General features: G+C 40.5%; 1 protein-coding gene across 1 annotated transcript in view; it reads right to left on the bottom strand.

Moving 5' to 3' along the window:
* LOC126484152 (MAU2 chromatid cohesion factor homolog) overlaps positions 1 to 26,980 on the bottom strand; it is a 190,748-nt gene that overhangs the window by 105,592 nt on the left and 58,176 nt on the right. Inside the window, exons 4-5 of the mRNA XM_050107550.1 lie at positions 19,635 to 19,763; positions 19,456 to 19,564 (exon numbers count right to left, since the gene is read on the bottom strand). Coding sequence (XP_049963507.1) covers positions 19,456 to 19,564; positions 19,635 to 19,763 — 238 coding nt within the window. The remainder of the gene's footprint in view (positions 1 to 19,455; positions 19,565 to 19,634; positions 19,764 to 26,980) is intronic.

Genomic DNA, 26,980 nt, shown 5'->3' with positions numbered 1-26,980 from the left:
ATTGCCACTAACAACTTCTGTTGTAGTACAGGAAAATTGAATCTTGCAACCAACAAAAGTAATAGGTCCTTGTAGTAACTCCTGTTGACCAGTCTCATTTGGTGTAATTGAAAACGTGTCCACTGTCTTGTACACTGGGAATCTGCTCCTTCTTCTATACATTCTCCTCCTGTACGGCATGGCGATGTGTATCGTGCGGCTGCCTCGAGTCGAATGAGCCGGCAGCTGCCTCAGTAGCACATGCGCGTACTGATAAGAACTGGGGGCGGCAGGAAGTAGCGCGCCGATAAACAGCAATGGTGGACCGGAAGTGAATTATTCTGCAACACGCGTCTAGTAATACTAGGATGCGTGTTGCGCGGCAGCCTCGCTCTGCGACTAAGTCCCGCTCAAGATCACCCGCCTTAGTCGAGTTATTGCGCTTGACCTTGAATTCGGACTTAGTTTCTGGCCGCTGCAACTCAACACGGGTCCTAGTATTACTAGACCCGTGTTGCAGAATAATTCACTTCCAGTTGCGCAACGCGCTGATAAGGAGCTCTGCAGTGGTCCAGCTGCGCTCCCGGTCCGAGTCTCAGTTGCTGCGCGACCGCCGAGCAGTGCGGATGTATAGGGCTTTTCATAAGGAGGAGCGTCTAGCGTTGTACTTAAGAGTTGTTTTTGATAAAATCGAAATGCTGGTCGCTATAGAGATTGATTGTGGTGCTTATAGGTCGCGCCAGACAGCTCGTGAGATTATTTTTTTTTTTTTTTTTTTTTTTTTAAATTGTTCTTCGATTTAAGTTGATCTTGGCTGTTGCGCTTAGAGTTGAAGTTAATATCTCGTTGTCTTCCTTCCTTCTGAAGTTCCTGGGTATTTTACAATCTCTATGTCCTCTCTGTATAACCTTTCATGGTATCCGCTTGAGTTCTGTCAAAATGAATGTGGTGGTCTCCTGGCTGCAAAGCATGTTCCTCAACAGCTGATCTGTTGATCTCCCCTCTTCTGCAATTGCCCTTGTACTCTTCTAGTACCGGCAGCCAAATGCGTTCACGTATCCAAAACAAGTTATATCACGTCACTGTGCAGAAGCATGCGGAAGCAGAATTTTGCTGCAGTCAATAGCAAGCCAGTGTGTGAATTGGACATTCAAAGAAGCTACAGTCTCCTTCAAAATGTCTTTCGCAGGTGCAGACAAACAGTTATATTTTAAGGTGAAATTCATTTGACCATGGCATAACAGCCAGAAACATTTTATTAACTGTGGCTCATTTCATTAGTATGTACTACATGAAATTTTTTACTTCTTATTCACCTACTATTTCAGTAAATTTTATTATTCATGGTATGAGTTATATTCTACTGATGACAATAGTGTACCTAGTTCAAAGGGATACATTTTATTTAAAGAAATAAACACTTAATATTCTGAAAGTTATTTGTAGTCAAAATTTTCATATTCCACAATGTTCCAGTCTTAACGCTCGAGTGGGCCACTAGTTAAAAAATCTTTATGAAATATAATCAGTTGGTACCATTGTGGTCTTCTCTCGTGTATTCCTTCACTGCTGTCTTGACTTCTACTGTGTACAATTGTTTCTGTCTGTGATTCTTACAAGTGGAGTTATTTCATATTTCTTCTGCCTGTGTAGTTGGCGCACAAAGTGCAACGTGCGCCTGCAATGTCCGATACCAGTAAGTATTTTATTTCCGTTTTATGTGCTGTACAAAACCTTTACATTATAATACTTACTTGTTTTACATATTTTGTAATTTTTTTCCTTTTATAGGACTGAAAGTTGCCTTAATGATGCTAAGGTTGAGTGGTTACTCAAGGAGGATCCATCTTTTCTGGTATCAAATTTCGAGTTGAAGTGATCACACAGAGTGACCACGATTCAACAAGTTAGCAAGAACGTGCCTCTGAAGCCGAAGAAAGTGATGTCGAATCTGTTTCAAATGACAAGTATTATATTGGGAAGGATAAAATGTGTAAGGGGAAGAAATCTTGCAGTACAGCCACAACAAAGACAAAAAGTAAGAATATTGTCAAGATACTTCCCGGACCCAAAGCAATAGCCAGGGATGTCAAGGATGATATAAGTGCATTCACTAAAATAATCAGCATTGACATGATTGATGAGGTTGTCAAATGTACTAACATGTCTATTCAACATAAAAAGACTAGTGTAAATTATGTGAAAGAAAACGATGCCAAAGACATGGTGAGAGATGAAATAATGACGTTGTTTGGATTGATCTACATCTTAGGAATGAAGGAGACTAACCATACAAATGTGAATGAACTTTGGACAACTGATGGATTAGGTGTGGAGATACTTAGAGCTGTGATGAGCTCCAAGCATTTTCTGTTCCTATTACAGTGTCTCAGATTTGATGATAAAAGAACACGACAATCAAGACAAGAAATGGACAAGTTAGCTGCTATTTGAACAATTCTTGACGAGTTTATTGGAAACTGCAAAAACAGTTAGAGCGTGAGCGAATTCATAACTGTGGATGAAAAGTTACAAGCATTTAGAGGATGCTGTAACTTCTTCCAGTATGTCCCGAATAAACCGGCGAAATATGGAATAAAGATGTTTGCTCTCTGTGATGTGAAAACTTTTTACACTTGGAGATCTATTGTGGCAAAAAACCTCAAGGGCCATATGCTGTTTCAAATTCTCCTTCAGATGTGGTCAGCAGTCATATTCAAGAAAGCAGTAGGAAAGTGGCTATGGATAATTGGAATACCAGTCATGCACTAGCACTCTCCTTACTGACCAGGAAACTCGCATGCATTGGACAAATGAGGAAAAACAAATGTGAGATTCTGCCAGAATTCCTGAAAAAGAAAGATGGAGTGTAAAATTCGTCTATATTTGGGTACCAAAGAAATTTTACTTTGGTGTCCTACATACCTAAAAAGAATAAAGCCGTGATTCTCCTATCTACGGTGCATGATACTGGAGCTATCAGTAAAGAAATGAACAAGCCTGAAATCATTATGGACTATAATGCCACAAAAGGAGGAGTTGACACTGTTTATCAAATGTGTGCCTCCTATTCTGTAGCAAGAATTACAAGAAGATGGCCTTTGGCAATATTTTTTGTGCTGATGGACATTGCAGGTGTCAATGCCCAAATAGTCTACCATGCAAACTCAAAGCATCCTAAAATCCGAAGAAGAATATTCCTGAAACATTTGTCATATACCCTAATGAAACCACATGTGCTACATAGAGCTAAGATTCCATCTCTACCACCTGACATTTCAGCCTTCCTACGAAATTACAAAGAAGCAGAAGTAGCAAAAGTTGGAGAGTCTTCTTCAAAGAAGCATGGATAATGTGTTAACTGCGGACGTGCTAAAAACATAAATACTACATTTAAATGTGATTTTTGCCACAATTTCATCTGCAAACGGCATGTGACTATCAGATACACATGTGAAAATTATAAACATGTTGACTCAGAATAAGACATTAGAAAGAAATGTGTGTGCATTGTTCACTTTCATAATAATGTAAAGTTTTATAGCTGATTATTACGATAAAGAAATAACACTGCACTGTCTCTATGTAATATTTAGTGTTTTACATGTAAGACATGGAATACAATTTTCTACTAACCCCAAATATATGTGTTCTGTTTTTTGTCATTCATAAATCCATCTAAATGGCTATAAAAATACAAATGAGATCGTAAGAAACAGAAAAGAGTGCCACAGCACACAGAGTGCGCCATGCGCCTGCTCGCGTAATGATTGGAAGCGTGTCCACTTGAGGGTTAAAATTTAATTATTTTCAAAATTTAATGCAATAAATCTCCCCCCAATGAACCATGGACCTTGCAGTTGGTGGGGAGGCTTGCGTGCCTCAGCAATACAGATAGCCGTAGCATAGGTCCAACCACAATGGAGGGGTATCTGTTGAGAGACCAGACAAGCGTGTGTTTCCTGAAGAGGGGCAGCAGCTTTTCAGTAGCTGCAGGCGTGACAGTCTGGATGATTGACTGATCTGGCCTTGTAATATCAACCAAAACAGCCTTGTTGTGCTGGTATAGCAAATGACTGAAAGCAAATGAAAACTACAGTTGCAATTTATTCCCAAGGGCATGCAGCTTTAACGTATGGTTAAATGATGATGGCATCCTCTCGGGTAAAATATTCTGGAGGTGAAATACTTCACCATTTGGACCTCCAGGCGGGGACTACTCAGGAGGATGTCATTATCAGGAGAAACAAAACTGGTGTTCTACAGATTGGAGCGTGGAATGTCAGATTCCTTATTCGGGTAGGTAGGTTAGAAAATTTAAAAAGGTAAATGGAGAGGTTAAAATCAAATATAGTAGGATTTAGTGAAGTTCGGTGGTAGGAGGAACAAGAAGGAACATGGATAAGCTACTACAAACAGCATAGTGAATGCATTCTTGTAGCCAAAATAGACACAAAACCCACGCCTACCACAGTAGTACAAGTTTTTATGCCCACTAGCTCTGCAGATGATGAAGAAATTGAAGAAATGTATGATGCGATAAAAAATTATTCATATAGTTAAGGGAGACAAAAATTAAATAGTCACGGGGGACTGGAATTCAACTGTAGGAAAAGGAAGAGAAGAAAAGTAGTGGGTGTATATGGACTGATGGTAAGTAATGAAAGAGGAAGCCACCTGGTAGAATTTTGCGCAGAGCATAACTTAATCACAGCTAACACTTGGTTTAAGAATCATGAAAGAAGGATGTACACGTGAAAGAGGTCTGGAGACACTGGAAGGTTTCAGATGGACTGTATAAAGGTAAGACAAAGATTTAGGAACCATGTTTTAAATTGTAAGACATTTCCAAGGACAGATGTGGACTATGACCACAATTTATTGGTTATGAACTGTAGAGTAAAACTTAAGAAACTGCAAAAAGGTGGGAATTTAAGGATATGGGACCTGGATGAAATGAACGAACCAGAGGTTGTAGAGAGTTTCAGAGACAGCATTATGGAACTGTTGACAAGAACAGGGGAAAGACATACAGTAGAAGAAGAATGAAAAGCTATGAGAGATGAAATACTGAAGGCAGCAGAGAAACAAGCAGGTAAAAAGACGAGGATTAGTAGAAATCCTTGGGTAACAGAAGAGATACTGAATTAAATTGATGAAAGGAGAAAACATAAAAATGCAGTAAATGAAGCAGGAAAAAGGAATACAAACTTGTTTGTTGTTTTGTCAAAAAAGGATTTTTCTTGGGCACAAGGTCTGTGCAATTATAAGAGATTGTTTAGACGCACATTTGGGTGCAAAGAGGTCGGAGAACTCAATTATTTGGTGAAAGGTACCAAGTAAAAAATCAGTGCACAGTATGCATACAAAGTAAGTTTTTGGGCATATATAATGGATTTATTTATGTGTATGTATGTGTTAGACTTAAGTTTTCGTATGATTTTATATTAGTTATAATTTCCAAATTATAAGCTATGGTCATGCCAATTTAGGTGCATCGAGGTCGGAGAAATTTGAAAAATGAAAATTAATAATGCTTACCTAGGAAGACAGATGTATCTTTATCTATATATCTGAGAATATTTTGGGGGAATAATTTATTGTTGTATGGAATATCGATTTGTGTACACAGCTTCACTGCAAGGAATTAAATGAGGGGTGAGGTTTGTTCGTATTTGTTGGTAGTTTTGGGTGTAATGGGAGTTACTTAAATTAAAAGAAAATATTTATTTGCCGATGAAGTCGATTGGAAATTGTCACGAGATGCACATCTCTAGAGGGATTTGAATAACATGTCAGAATAATTGAAGAATTTATGAGCATATTGCAAATGCTGTAAATCAATTGTTTACTGTGTAGTTTAGATCTGTTTGTATTGATTCCACTGGGGGAAGCATTCATTGCAGATCCTGGGTGGTTTCGGAAAGTGTTTGTTTTCTGGTATTTACACCCGATTCGAATTTCAACAGATTTGTTCCTGCAAAATGATGGCGATGGAATGCAGAGCCATACAGAATTTCAGATCCGAATCTGTGGAGCACCGCTGGAGACTTCGTTGTGACAAAAAGGTTGTGTGAAAATGAGCACAGTGGCGCTGATATTTCTGCGGGATTTCAATACACAGTCGATTTTGATAAATGTATAGTTTTATTTGGCATTTAATTAATATGCCGCAATTCATAATTTATGTTAGATAAAAGTTTCTTTAAATTTAAAGCATGCTGCATCAATACCGCTACAAATAATTACACTATTGATCTGGCTCTTAGGATATTTATGTTATTGTATTATGAATCTGTGTTTTACAAATTTGGGTACTACTTCAGAGCATATATGGCACGCCAACATGTTATGAAGTGGAGGTGTGTGAGTTAACGAGCATTTCGCTCTCATTTAAATGTATGGCTGAAAGAGTCAGCCTTCAGGAATTGTGAAACGAACCCTGTTGTCCAGGACCGGATGCCAGAAAGGCCGCAGATTCACCACGAGATGGGGAAACTCACAGGCGTCTATTGTCTACTGAGGCCTAAGTGCTGTAGTGTGCGAGTGAGACAGATGAGAACCTCGTCATAGGGAAACCCAGTAGAAGACTTTTGTGGCCAAGAAGACATAGTAGTGTTAAATATGGCGGACCTAAGGTCGGCCATAAAGGGAAACATTTATGAAAACTATTTAATTCTGTAGTAGTGCTGGGAATTAAGTCACAGTTAGTTTAATCTACCATCCTTTATAAATTTTCATGGTGATCCCAATAAAACTTGAATATTGATCATATCTATAATAGTTAAGGATTTACTGTTAAAGTGAAATTAACAAGTTTTGTAACAAAGACGTGAATGCCAAAATCTGAACGCTTTGGCCAATCTTAATGACCGACATTTCATATAGAAGCACATCAATAGAATATTTGTTGTAAAGTTTAGAGCATAATAGTTACTTTTGTTCTTTATTTATTTATCAGAAAGAACACTGGTGCAAGGTTACTGGCCGTGACATTCATAGTTAAGAAGGAAATTGTAATGGTTTTATGAAAAACAATTTAATGTTTATTGTGTAATGGACATTATTACTTTATTTAGAACATGAAAATGATCAAGCTTTGATTATTTGAATAAGTTAAAATGTAAAGTAATGCAGAATAAGTCTTAGCCAATCAGATGGACAGTTTCAGGAAAGGGAACTGCACTAGTCAGTTGAGTTACGATGTTCGGCGCATGGGAAACGCAGTCCGAGATGGGCAGAGGGCAGTTCTGGTCTAGACACCAAAGACGACAGTTCGGCTGGAGACACCAAAAGGGACAGTCCAGATTGAGACGTGAAAGCAGACAGTCGGTTTTAGGCAGCTAGGATGTGAAACGACTTAGAAAATTTCGCGTTGTGTGGTATCGCGGGACACAATCTCTGAGCAGTGAGCAGCCACGCGCCTGGTGTGAACTCTAACTTTTCGCATAGTTAACGAGGTGGAGTATCGAACTTTTAATTCACAATGAGATTGTGAATGATTTAACTGTGTCAAATGGATATGTGGTCGAGTGTAATAGTAATTCGAAATACGGAAGTTGTGAAGTTGTGACTGACGGCCTGCAGTCTGCTGTTCCCTCAGCCATCAGCTGGTGTCTGCGTGGGAACCAGCAGGAAATGTGGAAAGAAGAGTCCCAAGGGACCTCTTGCTATTTAGAGAAGCCACAGGAGGATGAGGTGCATCCAGGTGGGGATGGGGACCGGTGTGCTCCTGAATTTTCTTCTCATGTTTAAAAACACAGCAATCTGGTGAGCAGAGAGAATGGAGCTTGCTGCAGTATAGACAGATGGGGGAGGGGCACAAAGAACAAGTGTGTGCAGAGGATGTCCACAATCCCTGCAGACAGAGGTATCGGTGCAAAGGGAAGATGTATGTCTGATCATCGTACACCTGAAGCATCTCATAGGAGTAGGAGCATAGGGTTTCATGTCACACCAGTAAACTATTACCCTTACCTTCTCAGGCAACATGTCACCCTCGAAAGCCAAGATTAAGCCCCCCAGGCCTCGGTACCAACTCTGTTCCCCCTTGGCCCCTTTGGACGAGATGGATGAAAAGCAAACCCATTGCTCTAAATTGGCCCACAGCTCTTTGTCAGCTTGCAGAAGAAGATCATTGTGAAAGATGATGCCCTGGACCATAGAGCAGCACATATGACTGGGCAGGAGGTGGTGATTTACCAAGAAGGGAACCGCTATTCACCTTGGAAATGGCTGTGACTTCCCCATTTTTTATCTTCAATGTTTTCCACAACAAAATACAGGCTTTGCAGCCAAAAAGGTGTCGCCATCGGTCCTGGTACACACTAGGCATTGGGGGGAAGGATTTTGCTCCTTGTCGTCCTGTACTGAATTCCTCCCACGGCGAGACAAGGGAAGTTAATGTATTGGGATCGTACTTTGTTGCATCGTACAAGGAATTTCCATTTGAAGAGACTTCTGCTGCCATGTGACCACCAGCAGGAGAAAGTTTAACTTGCTTCATTTGTGAACTATCTGCCATAGTGCCACCCATTCCGAAAGGGGAAGGGGGTCTCCCCACGGGCACCATCCAGCCACAGCAACAGATACCTGGCTAGTAATTCGTCGCCAGGAGTCCCCATGCCCCAGTTATAATGGGCACATAGTCCACGGCATACATGGGGAATGTGCACTGCAGGCACCAGCAGTGTAACAGTGTGAGCCCTATGTGGTCAGGCTGTTACCATCACGCACGTTCTTGATGACCCCGCCTCCCCCACAACAGGATGGCAACCGTGCCGGGTTTTGGGTGTACTGTGACAACATGAAGGAATGGTGCCAGGGTGGAAGGACACAGAGGTGGAGCATACACCATAGTGGGTGATCTTCCCTGCACGACATGTACTTCTGTAAAATTTGGAAAAGACAGCAGGTCAAACCCAATAATGGGGACCATATAATCATTAATGGAAGGTGGAAACAGTGCTGGGAGTGAAACTAGAAATCAAGACCAAAATTGTGGCCAAGTCCAAGCAGGGTCTACACCAAAAGGAGGTAAGAGATAGTCTAAGTGTAGGTTTGCAGCACAGAAAGAGGAAACATTGCTGCAATGACAGGGGCCCCATGGTAGCCAAGCATATACTCACCAAAGAGTGGTCAGTCTCCTGGAGGGTGCACACATTTTACAAAAATCGGACAGCCCAAATTGAAATGTATCCAACAAGTGATGACTGCGGTGTGATTTGACCTAAAGCTGTTTGAACGACCACCACTAGATTTAACTCTTACGCAACACAACTGATGGACCAGCAGTGTCCAGGCTAGCAATCCGTTTGCCTCCGTTCTGGCCAAACAACCCAATTCTTTGGTTTACTGAAGAAGAAGTCAGCTTTTGCTATGAAGGAATTACATCCGACTCGACAAATTTGCACTCGTTATGAGTCTACTTTAGCAGCGCTATGACACAGAATTACAAGATGTGATTACTGTGCCATCTCACGAGAATTCATACGAAAGGTTTAAATCAGAATTAATTGAGAAAGCCACAGCATCGCACGAGGGGTGAATCCGGCAGGTGTTGACATAAGAAGACATAGGTGATTGTAAGCCGTCAGAATATCTGCATCATTTGTGGATCAAGGTGGATACAGTTACTGTTCCCAACACTCTACTATTCAAACTTTGGTGCAGCAGACTACCACTGCATGTCAAAGCGGTCATGGCATCACAAATGGAAGTGTCGCTGGATGTGATGTTGAAGATTGCCGATCTAGTTCCAGAGGCCATTGCACCTGGCCAGGTTAGTGCAGTGACAAGGCTGGGGAGTAGTATGACAGCGGTAGCAATAGTTGTGTGCACAGAATTGGAGTAGGCTGCAGCAAAAGTGGAGGCGTTATCCAATGCAGACCGGCACACTGCTGTCACAAGGCGGTGCATGGAACAGTAGAGGACATTATAGAAGCTGATCCTCGACCAATGCTACATTGTCGACCATGGAACACACTATGGCTGGCACCACCATAGGTTCGGCGAACACAAGAAAAAATGCACAGCACCATGTTTGTACCCAAATGCGGCAGTCACTAGTAGGAGCAACCACTGCCTCACAATGTCATGGCATATGCTCATTGGTGATAGAAGGTCTGACCAAAGGTATTTGATAGACATTATCTTGGATTTAAGCATCCTACTGAGAACTTCAGTGCACAGCTGTAATTGCCAATGGCATTCTGTTTACCCCCTGTTAATAATTTGCCCATCTGCCATATACGGAACACAGCAGACTGAGCTGAATTTGGGACTGTGCCTCCCATTTACTTGGGACTTCACTGTCACCAACATTACAGAACCGATTATGCGAAATGACATCTCGGCACATTACCATCTCTCACCAGATGTAGCCAATGTTTGGCCGGTCTATGGCATTACTGACCTGACAGCAGCAGGCTTTCACCACGATACATCATTGCACAGTACTAAACTGATACAGGCGACGAGGAGTATGCCTCTCTGTTAACATGATTTCTGGCTGAGCAAACCTCTATGTGCACCTATGCATGTGTCGCACAATATGGCACATCAGAAACTACAAGACCGCTGTAATTGGTGATTTCTTTATCTTCACAACCAGTTTTGCTGCATTAAAACAGCATCCTCATGTTTAAACAGTGTCACATTAGTGAACGAAGATGCCCCCAATGTTTGTAGTCAAAAATCAAATCCCCAAAGAGAGGAAGTAGCCAAATGAAAGAGAACAGGGCATTGCAGCAAACAATGTACACTTGACTGCATTCCAAGTTGCATCCTAGCAACTACCACAGGTACGTTGCCGCCACCGCTCTATTCGCCCCGATGTCCTGTTTTATTTATTTTGACGACTTACCCTATTCAGTAGTTTGACTTTGACTACAAACACTGGTACATTAATGTGACATTCATTTCGTCTGAGAATGCTGTTTCAATGTGGCAAAACCAGTTCTGACAATAAAGAAATCACCAATTACAGCCGACTTGCTGTTCATTTTACTTCCATTAATTATGAAGTTTAACAGCTGTGGCTGCCAGAATAACAAAGTTTTATGTTTCTCCATTGCTAAAGCGGGATTTGAGATAATTCTTTGAAAAGGAATAATCCAGCCATCACGTAGCCCACGATCATATACACTGCTCCTCATCCCATAGAAAAAAGGACAGGAGCCTGGCGCCCATGCAGTGATTATTGTGCACTCCACTCCAGAACTGTGCCTGACCACTACCTGTGCCTTTGTTGCAAGACTACAATTACAGGCTGCACAGTGCAACAGTATTCAGCATTCTGAATTGTGCCAAAGAATGTATGCAAATACCTGCGACAGTGGGAGACACTGCCACAACAGTGATAATTAACACTATGTGGGCTTTTCGAAAGTATATTCACAACGTTTGGGTTATGAAATGCTGCCCTAACTGGCAAAGGTTTATCAATTCTGTTCTGTGGGGACTGCTGTTTTGCTTTGCCTGCTTAGACAATACTTGTGTTTTCGGCCACCAGGGAGCAACACCATCAGCAGCTTCAAGAGCTTTTTAAACATCTGGAGTGTAGTGTTAAATACAGCAAATGTGTATTTGGGCAACCTGAGGTAGCATTCCTAGCCACTGAATATCAGTTGCAGACTCCCTACTGTTAACTGAGAAGGTTGAAGCACTTCTACAGATACCACGCCAGACCACAATCTCGGAGTTATACCGAGTTTTAGGAATGCTGAACTTTTACCACTGACACTTACCATATGCAGCAGAACTGCAAGAACCACTGAATGCAGAAATTACTGGCCAAAAAGTTCAAAGCGAGACTCCAGGGCAGTGTGCTTCAATTTCGAGATTGCAAGATAGAGTATGGCAAACACGGCTTTTCTCATGCACCCTACACTTGACACATCTTTATCATTAGTGGTGGATGTGAGTCAAACTGCTGTCAGCGCAGTACTGCAACAACGGTTGGTTGATTTGTGGCAATTTCTTGTGTACTTCTCATGCAAATTGTCACCGTCAGTACAGAAGTGGACCAATATGACCGCGAGCTCGTGGTCATGCACAAGGCAGTTAAATACTTCCAGCTGCAAATAGCAGCAAGGACATTCATGATCTACATGGGTCACAAGTCACTAATCTATGCTTTCAAACAGATCATCATCAACAGCTCTCCCCACCATTACAACCATCAGGAATTTACAAGCCAATTCAGCATTGACATGAAGTACATTTCCAGCACTGACAATGTGGTGGCCATCTGTCTGTCTCATGCCAGCAGTGTGTCATGATCAATATGATTTTTGGAACTGTCTAAGGCGCAGCAGAATATTAGAGAGCTCAAGACCTTCAACGACAATACCACTTTGGCATTAAAGTTGCAACTGGTCGACATTCCTGGCAAAGAGGCTAAACTGAATTGTGTTCGTAGGGAAGAGCAAGCCCATTCAGCTTTTCGGAGACAGCTACCGCTCTGCCAGTAATGGAATGATTGAAAGATGGCATTATACCCTGAAGGTAGCACTAATGAGCCACGGAACATCCTGGAGTCTTACCCTTCCGATAGTGCTCCTGGCCTACGAACAACATATAAGCAGAACTTGGGACTCCTCAGATGTGGTACTGGTCTATGGTGAACCACTGTGTCTTTCCGGAGAACCTGTCGAGGGCAGCTCCCTACAGTCAGGACCGCAAGATCAACTTGAATGCCTTCACACGTGCATTTTCGTACCAGATTCTGTAATGACACACTGTTTCTGCCATGGGGATGAAATAGCATCCACTACGCAGTCGCTCTTTACCTTCAAGGTTGGCTGTCAAGTTCGCATCAACCAATGATGCTTGTGTGTTCAGTGGTGTAGTGTTGCGTACGCTTGGTGACGTGAATCATAACTGACAAGCAGTTTCCACACCAGGGGCACCGTGTTTTCTAATAAGTTTTTATGTCTCTTTGTATTGTTTATTGCTTGCCGTGAATTTTTTTTGTTTTATATGTTTGATGTTTTATGTTCCACTCTTGATTCTGTCTCTGGGTTAAAGTTGTAATTGCTTACTGTCTTCCACTTGAGTATTTGAACATTCAACAATGATTTACCTCAGAGTTTATATTCCGATCAATACTCAACAGACAGTAATAATTGCTGTGTTCCCCGTTAAACCTGTTCATTAAGTACAGTTGCCGCAATAAGGAATTTTGTTCCACCTAATGTCCAGTCTCTGTGTGTTCACATTTTGCATTCGTGCTGTTTGCTTTATTTATCACACCCACAAGCTGTTTAATTTCAATCCTCCCTTTCTGTTTAGTTGTTTTTGTGCTTTTGAATTTCAATAGTCTCTGTTCAACCTAACATTGAATCTTATTCATGGTTTAAACAGTGTGAAGAGGATTTACCAGCATCTGCAAAGGACCTATGCCCAGTGCTTGCCGCAGTAGGGCTACATAAAATCCCTTGCACATGCAGTGAAGTGTACACAGGACCTACAAAAAAAGCATCAACACCTGACTTAAGGAGCATAAGAGCAATTGTCATCCAAGAAGCAGATAAAACCACAGAGGCAGATCAGACACTGGGACCAGGGTACCACCAAATTTGTTTCTCCAATACTATGGTTTTATCATTACTATATTAGGATGTACAGATAAGCCATAGAAACTCAAAGGCACAAAAACAACTTTAATATAAAATGAGGAGGACTGAAATCGGACAAGTTGTGACCCACAGTGCTAAATATAGCAAACACCACCAACTATTCCCAATATAGGAAATAACACCAATTATTCCCCACTACAAGCTCCATAACATATGTTGGCATGACTAAGCAACCGTAAGATGCAATCTGATGGCATCATGAATCAACTTTTGTGTGAATACATATAATCAGAACAGCTTGCTGAGCTTTTTTAACTTTAATTTTGCTTTCTGCACCTTTGTAACATCTGATGATGTATCTAGCACTTAAAGAAGAAATATTAGGCAGAGAAATAAACCTTGTACCATCACCAAAAAAACCCAAATCACCAAGGACTCAAAGATCAGTCATGGATGGCAGTTTAGTGGTCTGTGTTTTGTACTGATTCGCAAGAAGAAATGCCTCATAGCTGTGCAAATACATAATTTCTTTTTGTTATGTCTGTAGAGACGTAGCTCTGAAATTACAAAAAGAGAAACTTAAATCTCTTCTAAGGAACTACTACAAAATTGTATTTTGGTTGTACGGCTGGCAACCAGGAGAAGCTGTTTCTCACATGCTACGCTCCTGACTAGTTGGTTAAAACAATCATGCCACATGCCTTTTGCTGTTCCCATGATTTGAAAGAAACCAACAGACCACAAAATGGACTTTTTTATTTGCATCTGACAAAAAAAAAAAAAAAAAAAACAATCACCACGAAAACATGAGCAGCTGTGCAATATCCTAATTTTCCACACGCTGTATGGCCTTTATATCACAGAGAAGAATTACCCACGCCAGAGCCTCATGAAAACGTGACACTACATAAAGATGAATACCATGATGAACACAGACAATGAAGGAACATGCATGGTGACCCAAAATTTTAAGGACAGTGTTAATCAAATGAGCAAAACTTTTTGTCTCTAGGAGTCATCAATGACCTTGTTTGCAATGCCTGGACAGAAAAATGTCGTAAAGACTCCTCTTGTTTAATTCAAAAATGTATGTCTTCCTCCGTTACACTTTAAATTACATCTTGTCAAAAATTTTGTGAAACCCATGGACAAAAATTCACTAGAATTCCTGTGCCTGGGAGAGAAGATTTTAAGAATCAGTGAAGCAAAAATACAGAAAGGAATATTCGCAGGACTGCAAATTACGGAATTAGTGCATAAGGAACATTTCCCTGTATTATTCAGTGATGCTGAAAGCTTGGCATGTCTGTCTTTCATAAGAGTCTGCAAGAACTTTTTTAGACAACCATAGGGCAGAAACTATCACAATACTGTATAAAAACAACTGAGATCACATCATACTACCTTATGGTATTTAATGGTATGAAAATGTGACTCAAACTGCATTTACTGAATGATCACTAGGACTTTTTCACCCGCATCATTAGTGATGAACATAAACGGTTCAAGTAAATTCTTACCAAGTCATATGGAGTGCTGTGGTGTTGTCCAGCAACTGCTGATCCATATGAGGCAAAGCATCGACAGGAAATTGGGAGAGAGTCTTTACCCTTTATGTTACACATTTCTTTGACTGCTTTGTGTACTGACAGATTGTTAGTGTCATTTTGCCAGATACAAATAATACACACACTGCTGTAGATATCTACAAACACTATTATTACATGAGAACCTGTACAGCAATTCTGAAGTTAGATGTGGATTCACAGATGAATTACCTTTCAGAAAAAGTACATATTGCTCTTGCAACTAAAAAAAAATATTTTTTGTTGACTGGTGCTATTACAGAATATCTACAATTTTTTTAGAAACTAGAACAATGTTGTACTTGTTCATGCACACACGCACGCACAATGGGGTGTTGGGGGGGGTGTTATAAACAAAAAAAGCTGGTTTCAGAAATGATGCAGCACAATGCACTATTTGCAAACCATGAAGGAAATAATACAACAGAACAATAAGCATGATTTGCTAGGGATTAATAGATTTTGTGAAAGCTTTCACTAAACTACACAAAACCTTCACCAGTAGCCTTTAAATAAAATGGAATTCTGAACTGAAAGAGGAATCAGGCAAGGATCATTTTGTTGATGACACTGTACTGTATGCCTCTGGTGAGAATAAAATTCATCAACTAATGGCAGAACTTAATAGAGAAAGTTTGTACGTTTAGCATCCCCAACAGTAGATATATCAATAAAGGCAGACGAGCTGGCTCACTTATCGTGGTGGAATAGTGCTGACAACTGCCATGGAAGGTGCACACGACATCATGGTAAGGGCAGTCAAAGTCTGCACCTGCAGGTGGCAGAAAGCAGGTCAGGCAGTTCTAATGCCAAGTTCAACCACCATGGACCTCACCTTGTGCTTCATGCTGTGTGCCACTTCCGTGTGTCCTGTTATCAGCCGCCTGCACCGGACGTGTCTTGTGTTTAATCCCATGCACGTCTCTACACTGACTCACAAAGTGAATTCTTATAGTGTTAATTTCATAATGTTAATTTTGGGCTTCCAAGGACCCAGCATTTCTGAAATGCTGACAAGTAAAGTTGTGCCTACAGAAGCTGCAGCACCAGCATAAGCAGATACAGGTACTGCAAAACCAGAATGCGGAATTGCTTTACGGCCTTGCCTAGCACGTGACAGCCCCAACACTTGCTGTGCTGTTTTCTTCCCCATCCCTGACACCATTTGCTGGTTTAATTGAGTCTTCGGTAAGGTGAGTAAATTACTTGGGTCATTTCTTGGTGCACTGCCAGATAAGGCATATCATCAATCAGTCGGCAGTGCCAGCTTGTTATTGTCCAGCAATGCAGGGTGGTATGAAGTTGTACAAAATTTGACGTCCTTCATTGAGTTGGAATAACTCCCCTTTGACAAACTTTGTCATTTGACTATGCAAAAACCCATGTGGTGGTGCCAAAGTTGCAGTTTAAGTGGCCTGGATCGCCAATTTGCAGGGTCTCTCAATCCATCAAGAAACCAGCTATCTCCTAAAGTGATCTGGCGAGTGGAACATCAGCCAATGGATCACAACTGTTATGTTATATATACACAATCATGAATGCTGCCTTAACAGAAAACTGCAGTAAGTCGCCTATTTCACACTATCAATCACCTGCCTCAGCACCTTCCTTTCTAAGCTGTTCTTTTTGGTAAATAAATCCATAGTCAAAATGGTTACTGAAAAGATGATATTCAGTAAATTTCCAGTGGCCACAACATGCAAGGAAGGGGAAGCAGGATGACAGGCACCTATATGTATCAATAATGAGTGTGAAAGTATCACATTATTCAAGTTGTAGGGAATGCAGGAAGATTTATCACAGGAATCCTAAAAATTAAACCTCATGCACACAGGTAACTATTTAGAAAAGATTCTTTTGAAAAATTCCTGAGTATTGTTCATTAGTCTTGTGCCCTTAGCAGCAACATATATGATAGCTTGTGAAAACAGATGCAGATACAAATCTATGGCGAAGAATGACACTGAAGTAGTAATGAATTGTGTGAAGGAGTCATTGTTCAACACACAGCTTCCAAGACACCATGAGGTACTCATCAGCTCGATTTCTGGGGCAAGTACATGGTAAGCCCAGAGCACAATTTGTTTTCTAAAGTCTGCCAGTGAGAGACTTGAGTAGGGCAGTTATGCGAATTCAGTAATCGCCATATACTCTAAAGCCTCTAGTGGCGCCAAGCAGTGTGAGCTGATTGTTACAGTACATAATGCACAAGTTGTAACAGCAATCGCTGAAAGGTCCATAAGTGGACTAGACAGGAGTGGTGTGTTCACAAATGAAATAGAACAACTCCACCTTTGATCCTGTTCCCAATGACATCAACCTTCCAGTGAAAGGACATCTCCCTGTTTAAAATCTATTTCCTAGGTATAAAACTGCAAGCATCTTCCTTGTGCAAAATGTCTCAGTGCCTACATTTCCTTACCCTATTCATGTTCCACTGCAGTACGCAAGCCATCTTAACGGTGATAGTTTTTCCTTATTCCATATCTCTTACCTGCAGAAATATAGATGAACCTCTTTGTTCACTGTGGCAAACTTCCAAAAGTTCCACCACACTGTCAAGCTTTGAACCATAAGGGAAAAATAACATGACATGGTCTCTCAGCTTCGGGCACTTTTCAATGTTATACTATCATTTTTCACTGAATATTTTCCTCCGATTGGGGATGGACTAGTTTAGCAGGACATATACGGTTTGCTTCACTTAAAGCTACCAACTAAACAGACAGAGCACTCCCTTTACTGGGCAACCTATTTGCCACAGGAGTTATCATCACAGTCTTCTGGATGTGAATACAACAATCTCTTTTTGTCAGCAGCCAATACCTAGTTTTTGCTTGTTGCTTGATCCTTACATTAAGGAGTAGTGAGAACAATTATTGACATTTAGAGTGTTTGAATGGATTTGGTATTATGACAGCACCATAAGCTGGATGAAGTTTGTTGTGAAGAATTCTGAAGTATTGATATATTAAGTATCAGATTGGATTGATTTGGTGGAAGAGACCAAACAACGAGGTCATTGGTCTCATTGAATTAGGGAAGGATGGCGAAGGAAGTCAGCTGTGCCTCAGTATTTGCCTGAAGCGATTTAGGGAAATCACGGAAAACCTAAATCAGGATGGCTGGATGCGGGATTGAACTGTCATCCTCCCAAATGTTAGTCCAGTGTGCTAACCATTGCCCAACCTTGCTCGGTCAAATATCAGAGGCTGGCATCTTATAAAGCTCATTATTTGCTTTTTTTTTTTTTGTTACATTTACGATATCAGCTGCCTCCACTTGTCGCTTAAGATCATCAGCCTCAAAATGTGAAATACGTGGGATGAAAGTAGGCATCGAAGGTGGGTTAAACATACTCAACTGCAGTCAGAAACCTTCTAATCTTCAAAGCCCATATTATCTCATCCTCCCATCCCCCCTCCAAACACACACACACACACACACACACACACACACACACACACACACAAACCAAGAATTGTGTCTTACACTGCTTTCAGAAATTGAAGTCTGGCAGGTACTGACCTTCAAATCGTATAAGTATAAAGACAATGGGAGAAGACCACTCCAGAAGGTCTCCTTGTTAGTATTACTTACGTCCCTCATTAAAACTGGTTAATTTCAACTCAATCACTATTTTGTACTTCTTAGTCACTCTATCTGATTCCACAATCACTTCTTGATAAGTTTCTATGCACTAGTCTTTGTATATTTGATGTATCCATGTTTCAACAACACAAGAGGCTACGCTCCATACGGAACAAGTAACAAAGTGTTTCTTTAACAGCTCATCCAAGCATATGTGGAAGATTTTCTTTTTGGTATGGAAAACAAACTACTTTTGGTACCACTGGCTCTACAGCTACAATTTCTCTCTTGCTGCACATTGTGACTTCAGTTTTTCTATTATTATATTACCAATACCAGTTATATTTCTCATTCTCTCTTCAGTCTTCCCAACTCCCTTCTATGCTTAATGTACCAACTGCAACGTGAGAATTACAGATGGAGTAAAAACTCAGTTTTGCTGGATGAGTGGGAAAAAATATTCTTTGGCCTTGTTGGTGTGATTTCAAGAAATCACAGCAACCCTAAAAAAAATATGGACTGATGAGATATTCTAGTTAATGATTTAGACATTGTACATAAATTTTCCATTATAACCACATGCAAGATCCTCATCCTCAATTGTAGCCATATTTCTTTTAGTAGGAACTAAGGTAAAAAAAAAAAGGAAAAAATTTCACAGGCAGATCCACAAAATAAAGACATGCACATATGAAAGCATGTAAAACAAGGACAAGTACCTTCATCAGAGGGCCAACTAGGTTGCATGATTGTCTGAATGCTCTGCTGCAATTGCTTTAAGCATGGTTTAACGCTTTTCACTTGCCCAGCCATCAAGTAATGACAAACCTGAAAGCATAATGCAATCAGTAATAGTTCTTACAAGCATTAGTTATTGCTAATATGAATTAAGTAATACCTGCAACACTAAAAAGAAGACTTTTAAGTACTCCTTTTGATGTTGACTCCCTTGCCACTGATCCACCAGATGACCAGCTTGATTGAGCAACGGATTTACCTCATTAAATTTCTTGTCAATCAACAGCAGCTATAAAATAAATATTGCAAATTATTTATGCAATTATCAGCTCTCCTCATTAAATAACAAAAATGCTGCTGACAATGCAAGTACACGTACTTACCATACACATCAAAATATACAGCAATATCAGAGCCATCAGTAACACACAGCCTACATTAAATATCCTGCTTGCAGTGCCACAGCTATTTTTGCAGGAACTACAGAGGTAAAATGGAGCACAATAGATCTCCAAAAAGAAAGGGAAGTTGCTAATGGAAGATTGGGTGCCAATGAAAAACTGCATGGATATAAGTGCTATGTAGTTTGATACATTCATCTGGCTTTCAAAGTAGCAGCTGTGTCATATCTTCCCTCTCCTGTTACAATGCATTAGATAAAATCTTAAGATCGAGCCAAATGACATAAAACAAATAAAAATGTTTCATGCAGGAGCTCTATGGGAAGCAGCTATTCACAAAGCCAACGAAGTTCTTTAGAAAGGTAGACTTTGGAGAGTAAAAGCTGTTTAAATAATGTTGTAGGGCAAGCTAGAGCAATGTTTAATTTTTCAATGGAAGAGGCTCTTAGTTCTAGAATTCTGAATGAAAATAAACACAGCGCTGTAAGTTTTCTTGCAGACAGCTTTTGTGAGAAGAAACAATACAGGTGCTCAAGTTCATAAACAGGAATTTGGGAGGCGAGGCTCAGATTTGGGTAAATGAAAAATCCAGATAAATTCAAAGTCTTTGCCACATTTGAATTTTGTTTCCTAAGTATTGGGATTAGGTTAAGCAGATACGACTGCAAAATCGCTTTCTAAGTGGCCCAAGGTATAACAAAATCATACAAGGATTCCTGCCAACAGGATTGAAAAGTTTGTATACCTCTATGGACCATTATTTAATTGGATAGATAAAAAATCTACTCACCAATCAGTGGCAGAACACACACACGAAAGACGGTTGTAATTAGCAAGCTTTTGGAGCCAGTGGCTCCTCCTTCAGGCAGAAGTGTTGAAGGTGATGGAAGAAGGGTGAAGGAAAAGGACTGGAGAGATCTAGGAAAAGAGTAGATTTTGGGAAAGTCACCCAGAACCGTGGGTCAGGGGGGACTTACCATACGGGATGAGAAGGAAAGACCATCTACGTCAAAGAGGAGGTTATAGGAATTTCTACACCTGCAAACTAGTACACTGCCCAATGGATTCTGCAGAAATGCTTTTAGATTTTATTCATGAAATGAACCAAGCAATGTCACACAGACCAAAATTGATATAGAACTTAAAGCATTAAGCACAGTGGAAAACAAAGTAGAGACTGGAAAGAAAATAAAAACAGGCATGGAAAGGTAATGGAGAACAAGACGAATGAGGGAAGGGTGTGCGTAGCGGGAGGGGAGCTTGACGGCTTGAGAGGGGAGGGGGTACAGGAATGATCAATCATGGCAGTGATCATACCAATTATGGAAATAAGCTGTAGGGGGGATGGGGCTTAAACATTTAGATAAATAAAATATGTACTTAAAAGTTTAAAAATGTGCAACAGTGCAGAGGGAAAATTGTAGCCTGAGGCAAGCTGGGGCACACCCCACAGTGAAAGTTATTGCCTTGAGAGCCACCCCTGACACCACACATGGCAGTGCATTCTGCTATAAAATTCAGTTTTCCTAACAAAACATAAGACTTCAATAACTGAAAACCCACTGACCGCAAGTATCTGTAGTAGTGAGGTAGACATGGTGGTTGCTCATCCTACGTCAGACTGCAGGGCACACAATGCGAGGATATAGGTGATCGTGAGATGACTCCACTGCTCCATTGAATGGAGTTCTCAGACACAAAAGGAACTCTTAGATACATCTGCAATATGCATTTGACACAGTCAATGGCACCTTTCTGCTGGGTACTCAGAGTTCAAGTTTTTCCCCTGTGGTTGCTTCTTTAGATAATTTGTCAGCAAATCGATTTCCTGGGAAACCCACAGGGCTCTGTATCAAGATGAATGTTACAGTTGTTCTGGCACTGTGGAGGTCAACTGATAGGTCCTGGATGTTAGCAACCAAAAGGTTTTTGCTGTAGCACTGAGATATGCCTTAAGCAGCTCACGGAGTCACGACAAACTGGGAAGTCTTTTGTGGTGAGAGTTCAAATGTACTGCAGAACCTGTGACATGGTGATCGTCTCTGTAGTGTATATTACTGATTGCATATGGCAGAGAACACTTTTTATGCTCCCTGCACTTGCTAAAGCAAAAAACTAATTGTCACTGACTTTCAATCCATCCGTCTCTACCCATGTCAATTTTGGGTAGTCATGATGTTATGTTTGTGGGGCGCTCAACTGCACGGTTATCAGTGCCCATACAAATTCCCAACCTTTGCTCAGTCCAAACTCACCACTTTCATGAATGAAGATGAAATGATGAGGACAACACAAACACCCAGTCATCTCGAGGCAGATGAAAATCCCTGACCCCAAATTTGGGTAGTTGTGGAGAATCAAATCAAACAGGTGACTGAGAGGCCACCATCACACATGCACAACTACTCTTCTGGCACTTCTCAGTTCCTAGCAGTATCCTCCAGATGGCACTCAAAAATCTGGATCATTTTCTTCTTCCTCACCGTATCTATCTGAACATTGTACTTCTGCCAATAGTGTGGGCAGTTGCCAAAGGGAGCACAGTGAATCATTGGTTATATAGTTTCTGTCTTGTACCGGTAGACATAGAAATTCTTCTGTCAACAGGCAAACAACACAATGCAGTGTGGACACTCAGACAGTTATGAACCAGCAGTTAGTTCAGTTCAGAGCCTCCAGCAAGATCAGTACAGTGTTCTGATGACTGTCTTCCTATTTAGCAGTTGTCATTTATGGACTATTTGGACTTTCAAGAGTGTCTGCAGTATTACTATCAGTTATAATGACAATATCACTGCCAAGAGACAGAAAAACTATTTAACTATTTAGATATCATTGTACTAGGTATAGGACACCAAGTGCCATGCATCAAAGTGTACCAAAGTTAAGTGCTATAATATACTCTTAATAAATGTTATTTGATATTGTGTTGCCACAATATAGTAACAGTGCTGCCCTGTAAAGCACACATTTAATTAGCAAATGTGCCATCAGCCACTTCTAAGGAACTATAGCAGGGAAACACTTTTCTGTTACTGTGGATGTTTGGGCTGAATTACAAGCAGCATTCTGTTACCACATTCACAACAGTTGTGAAACAGTCGAGCAACATGGATGGGTAGGCATCTGACAGACTGTGATAGCACAGTTGCCAACAGCTGTGAAACAGTTGAGCAACATGGATGCGTAGGCATCTGACAGACAGCAATAGCATAGTTTGCCAAGAGCTGCTGGAATCTGATCCTCAGTGATCTGACATTAGCTTCCGCCAGAGAGCTATCATATAGAAGGCTCCAGTCACTTAACACAAACCACGTGGTGGACTGGGTCTAACAAAATCAGTGGTGATGGTGCTATTGAAACTATAGACAACATACCTGCACTCCAGCCAGGATTAAATCAATGCTTTACAAAATTGCAGAAGAACTGTGCTGCTGAAAAATCTGATGATATTAAACTTCCTCATGCAACTTGCCTTGAGCTGACATACCTGTGGTAACCATGTTAACAAACTGCCAAAAGGGCTTAAAAATTTGAAAGTTTCAGTGACTTCAAGTAACTGGTTACCGAGACAAAGTTCTGGGGATGAATGCACAGTCCTGAATCGACAAAAATGCGTGACACGAGTTTTCAAGGGGGAAAATTTATCTCCAAAATTCAGAAGCTAATTACTTACTTTTCATATGCTCTCCTGAAGTTGGCACTCCATAGTGACAGAGAGCTGAGCTGTAATACAGGCAAACACCATCCACATAAATTGACAGTGGGACCGCTTCAGTCACAATACCATTGACTACAATGGCTAAGAACACTGGATTCAGAACCAGTCCCTGATGGACCCCAGTTTCCTGCACATATTGGTCGTTGAGAGCTGATCCTATCAAGACCCAGAATCATTGGATGGACACAAAATTCTGGATAAAAATGGGGAAACAGACCCAGAAGCCACATTCGTGCAGTGCGGATAGGATGTGATTGCACCAGGTGGCATCATACATCTTCTGTAGTAGGGCAAAGAATACAGCGCTCATGTTGGTAATGTGCAAAAGCATTGTACGCTGCTGATTCCAGGTGAATCAGTTGGTCTGTGGTTGACCGCAATGGCCGAAGGCCACTTTGGGATTGTGATATATATCTTCTGGTATCCAGGCACCACAACAGTCGCCAGTAGACTATTCTTTTGAATAATTTGCACAGCCAGTTCATTAGTTATATTGGTTGATAATTAGTCAGAAATTGAGAGCCTTTTCCTGGTTTCAGGATAGGAATAATAATTACCTCCTGCCACTGGGAGGGACACTCCCGTTCCCACCAAACAATCATTTGATTATGGAAGGATTTGGAGTTCTGCTCCAGCAGGAGTTTCCATGTCAGGAAATTAGGATGGCTGTTATTTGTAATGTTAGGCATATGTAAGCAAGTTACTGGCTACCTAGAATTGGTATGAGATGAACTGGTTTGTACAGCTGAGCACTGACAGGCATTCCTAGAATTGGGAAAGCATTGCAGCCATGCTAAGCAGAGGCGACCACTGCTGGTGAGACCAGGAACAAATACTTGATAGGAAGTGGGTAAATCCCGGTATGGGGAATTTGGATGACAATCAGACACATAAGAGGACCAGCAATGACAGAGTGTCAGATAATCTGAAAGACTGCTTCTTGCAGCTCTGTGAAATTCAAGAACAAATCGCAGTTATATAAGAAATAAATCTGAATACATCTGCAATCTCAAAAAAAAAAAAGAGGTGAATTCAATGAAACAATAATATTATCAGTATCTTTAAAACTACAGAAGTTAATATCTTAAGTGTCTAAACATTTTCACATCAACAAATAATACTTCAGATGATAGGATTACACTATAGGTATCATCCCTGAAAGCTGTGTGTCTATATCTATTTTATTTCTACATTTATTACATGTTTTACACCTTTTCATTATGCAAATGTTTGTCAGAATATCATATGCTCCACAACACAGCAAATGAATGCAGCATGAATACCTCATATCTTGTCATACTTGTGTATTTATTTAATGAATATGTAAGTATTTTTGCCAGATATTTATTTAAATACTTATAGTAATTGCTAATACAAAATCATGGTAATTTAAGAAATGGTGAAATGTATATGTTCGCTGACACCACTATTGAAAACAGGGCCAAAAGATGCCGCTGTCAAGCAGACCTAAATGATTGTTTAAGCAATATTTAATAACTATCTGTTGTAATTTAATGTGAGCACACTTGCACAAGATTGCGGGCTTATTTATTTACAGACTACTATTTATAATTATTGTGCTGTGTACGAGTGTGAGCGAATGTTTATAACATTTCTTTATTTAAATATCATTGAAATGTATTAGTTTAGTCCCAGAAGTGGTCAAGATGAGTCAAATATTGTCTGTAGAACTTAAGAATAGTGTATTTTTGGTGTGGATGGCCTTCAGCCAATGGAGAAGCAGTGGCAGAACACTGCTGAACTGAAGTGAAGACAGACCTTTCGAAGGGTGCACTCAAGGAAGCAATTCTGGACACTTTTATGTTTGTGCTTGAAAAAGGCAGACCTGCCTGTGGTAACAAGTGGTATTTGATCATGTAAGTGACTGATTCTGGGCTGGGCACTGAACGGCCTCTACAATACTGTAACTTTTTCAGGCTACATTACGGAAATGAAAAGAGAGCGAATATGAGTTTCTACTTACCATCTCACGTGTGTTCATTTGTAAATCATCATGTTGAACTCTGAACTGTTTTGCACTGGAGAATATTTTGTGTATTGTGATCACAAAATGGACTTTGTTTTCACTTGTTTTCAATGACAATTTAGCTTGGCAATTCTGCTTTTGATAAGGTTATTATCTATCTGTATTTTAAATAAGTAGGCCCACTTTCCATTTATTTGAGGAATACTTTCTTGAATAAACATCATCCAACATAATTCTCTGTTGTTTACATCAATTACAGACATTACAATAGAATCCATTTTATTTAATTATTCATTTATTTTTAATTTTACCTTTCTGGGTATTTTATTAATTCACAGTTCTAACCAATGGATAGAATGTCCGACTGCTGGATTACACTACAGATCATTATTTGCAGCGAATCAGCTGCTGGGCATGAAAGACATGCCTGGCTCAACCTTTCGACCACATCGAGCCATTTCTTTTTAACAGAGCTGTGCATAGCCCAGTTACCTAAAGTATGAGCAACATCAAGTAAACTCACAATTCGTTTGCGTGTATAGACTGCTGGTTAGAGAATTATTACTCAGCAGATGACCATGTTGTATACTGCGTGTGGACTCTTCAGTGAAGTGTTCCACAAAACATTCAGTAATGACTGAAGGATCAGTTCAGATGTTGCCACTGAGCAAGGTGCCAGGAACTACTGTGTATGTTGAGTGGTAACAAATATGGTGGAGTTTAGTCTATCATTCAGATGAAGAGGTGGAGACTCCCATAGATGATACATACTGCCGTCCACAGTCCTTCATTTTTTTCTTTATTAAAAACCACTCAAAGTCTCTTGAATGCTATTAGGTGTTCCATAGAGTGCCCCGAGATACAAACTGACAGCTGTAGCTATTTCTTCAGACCACCATGGCACTCGCATCCATCCGGAGAAACCTAAAGAATAGGGTAGCATTGCTTCATCATCATGTATAAATGTATCAGTAGCATCTTGTACAATTACTTAGACTTCCTTCTCTTGATTGGTTTGGAAAGTTTCTTTGGAGTTAAATCTTACCAGCTGGTTTTTTGAAATTACCAATAGCGTGCATGTTCCATTGATCAATGGGTCAAAAATAAGGAGAGTAACAGGAAAGCGATCACTGTTGCAGAGGTCACCATGGATTAAATATGAGCTCCTTAGGCTGCAAACTGTAATATCTATTACCAAGTATGTCCCATGGGCCATTCTGAAATGTGTTACAGCTCCTGTATTAAGGAGGCGGACTTCCAGTTCTGAAATTTACTGCTCAATTACTTGGCCCCTGTTAGATATTGTTTGGCCTCCTGCATAGAGGATTGTGGACAGTGAGGTCCCCCAGAAGGAAGAAGGATGGAGCCAAGTGTTCCACTAGCTCTACCAATTTGTG

This window comes from Schistocerca serialis, chromosome 6 (genome assembly GCF_023864345.2).
Source record: "Schistocerca serialis cubense isolate TAMUIC-IGC-003099 chromosome 6, iqSchSeri2.2, whole genome shotgun sequence".
Classification (NCBI taxonomy): domain Eukaryota; kingdom Metazoa; phylum Arthropoda; class Insecta; order Orthoptera; family Acrididae; genus Schistocerca; species Schistocerca serialis.
Note: the sequence above shows the minus strand (reverse complement) of the source record. Positions and strands in the feature narration are given on the sequence as shown.